This window comes from Pistacia vera, unplaced genomic scaffold (genome assembly GCF_008641045.1).
Source record: "Pistacia vera cultivar Batoury unplaced genomic scaffold, PisVer_v2 Contig549, whole genome shotgun sequence".
NCBI lineage: Eukaryota > Viridiplantae > Streptophyta > Magnoliopsida > Sapindales > Anacardiaceae > Pistacia > Pistacia vera.
This window is the reverse complement of record NW_022196389.1, coordinates 219,117-221,678: the sequence shown is the minus strand read 5'-3', so window position 1 is coordinate 221,678 and position 2,562 is coordinate 219,117. Positions and strand designations below refer to the sequence as shown.

General features: G+C 36.3%; 1 protein-coding gene across 1 annotated transcript; it reads right to left on the bottom strand.

Moving 5' to 3' along the window:
• Positions 1 to 508: 508 nt before the first annotated feature.
• Positions 509 to 1,965, bottom strand: LOC116107845 (sulfite exporter TauE/SafE family protein 3-like). Its single transcript, XM_031394128.1, has 6 exons — positions 1,809 to 1,965; positions 1,504 to 1,704; positions 1,360 to 1,424; positions 1,212 to 1,272; positions 1,000 to 1,165; positions 509 to 920 (listed from the first exon to the last, which is right to left on the bottom strand). The coding sequence occupies exons 1-6, from the start codon at positions 1,963 to 1,965 to the stop codon at positions 509 to 511; spliced, it is 1,062 nt and encodes a 353-aa protein (XP_031249988.1).
• Between the last annotated feature and the right edge of the window lie 597 nt (positions 1,966 to 2,562).

Here is a 2,562-nt window from a genome sequence, read left to right as displayed (position 1 = left end):
AGGCGTCTCCCCCATCGTCACTTCCTAACAACCCAGCAGATCGGAGGACGCCGGTAGATGGATTCCTGATGCCTTCTAATTCCAGCATACGCCGGAGCAAATCCCTTCGGCTACCATTTTTCCTTTTCGATATCATAGAGTGGCAATTCCCGGTGAGCCGACGCCGTCACCCAAACAAACCCTTACACAAACACACTGAAAGCCGCCTGAGGCGGGGACGGCTAAGGCTGAAAATGAGAGGAAATTTTCTCTCTCTATCTCTAGAACTCTTTTGGGTCAGTTTTTTCTTAGCATAGTTTTTTTTTTCTTCTTCTTCAATAGAAGATCAAACACAAAAGAAGTACAAAGCTGTGCAATCGATAAACATGATAACAAATTAAATTGAATTTCCGGAGAAAAAAAAAATTCTCTACTCGTTATAGACAACTTGATTGATTAAGTTATACCGAAGAGACTGGAAAAAGTTTCAGGAGGTAATACTCTACCACAGTCATTGATGAAACAAATGTCATGGCAAAGCTGGCTGTGGGCTGTGGGGGATTCCTAGGTCCAAAAATAGAGGACCTAAAATGGCTCCTCCTCCAAGACCAAGCAATCCACCAACTACGCGAGCCTTCATACCAATAGCACAATATAGAACCAACTGATATACTCGCCAGTTTGTGCCTACAGCTACCTTCGACGCAATCCTTCTACGCCCTTTGTACAACCTAAAAGCCTCATATGCGCTCAATCTGCAGGTTATGGTACTTGTAACATGTTTAGTAGCCAATATAGCATTGAACAGGTTGTTGTGTAATTCTGTGAACAAAACAGTTAGGATTTCCATCAGTTCAGCTAGATTGAATACATAAAAGCAAAATGAATTGGGTATTTGAAGGCGATATAATACAATTATAGCAGACAAATAGCTTAGCAATCTGCAATGCAAGGATTATAACCCAGACAGCAAAAAGTAGTCCCAAGTTCTTGGCAGTAAATATTCTCAAGAAGAGAGACCTGGTGAAGTACTGATCATATCCTGAAATTTTTTTGACCACAAAAGTTGTTGCAAACTGTAAAAGCCTCCTTAGTTTTGATCTTTTCGGCTCCTTGGTTTCGTTAGGAGTTGTGTTGATTAAAGACACAGGTTCATATCTGAATTCTTCTGCTTGACTTCCAATTCCTGATCAAGAATTTAATCAGCTTGAAGGATAATTTTCAACACTCACCTAAGATAAAAACACAAACATGAATCGACTCACCATCTGATTCCAAGAGTGTAGCAGCTCCCTCAAAACAAAGTCAGAAGAATTAGAACATGAAAAAATTCACCAGAAATTGCTAGTCTGACTAAGCAAGGCAGAGACAAGATATTACCATCTTAGATATTGTTTCCTTTTTCCAGGTTTCAACTCCTTTCAAGAATGATTTAATTGATATAACTGCAGGCCAGCCATGCCTAACTAAGATACTAATCCAAACAGAAAACTGAGAGAAAAGTGCAATTCAAACAGAAAATACCTGTGAACACGGTTATTAGCAAAACTGTGATCATCCATTCAGCAAAAATCACATTGAGTACAACTCCAATACTGGTTCCAAGCAACAACATTGGTTTAAACAATAGTCCAAGTTCATAGTTGATGATCGGTTGTTCAAGTGTAGGATACCTTCGCTTTATATTGTAGAAATTTGTAATTGCTGTTGCACCAGTGATCATACCTTGCCAGACAAAAACAAAATTTTATCAATGTTCTTCAATCCCTTTAGCCCCGCATTCTATTAATTAAAAAACTGAAACCAATAAAAGGGTTGGTATGTCTTACATTTTGAGATTGCTGCCGCTGATTTTGTATCAAACCCAATGAACAAATTAAGCATAGCAACAAATATACCACATCCACCAACACCTTCTACAACCCCACAAGCTGCTCCAAGGAATCCAATTATGGTACCCACCACAATTTTCCAGCCAAATTTCATCTCCTATGCATGGTAAAGTTTCAATTCATCTATAGACCGTTTGCTTCACCATAGACACATTGACAACACAGCTAATTGAATATGATACTGCTACATTTTTCATCCATTTGACTTGTAAATCTTTACTCCATTTATATCACATATTATTTAGAGACAATATTTTTCACTTTTTCAGCATTTATGTCTGTTTGATGTATAAAAACTGATATCATTGTCAGAATAACATCATTCTTTAAAGAAAAACCTTGTTCAGCAATATTGGACTTGAAGCCTTTACTTAATTAATGAAGATAAGAATTAAAATCTTTGTTCAGCACCTTCTTTTAGTTCAAAACAAGCCAATTATTTGTATAACCAGCATCGTTTCATATCTATTAGTCCAATTTCCTATTCAAAAAGTAATGCTACACTCATAACTTTTTTATACTAACTTTATCTCACAAACTTATATGACAAAAGATGATTGATTAAAAGTTTATTTTAAATTTTAAATTACTCAATTATCTTTTGTCACATAAGTTGATGAGAGAAAATTTATATACAAAGGTTGTGGGTGTAGTAATATTGATTTATAAAAGATGGCAAAACTACTTAATA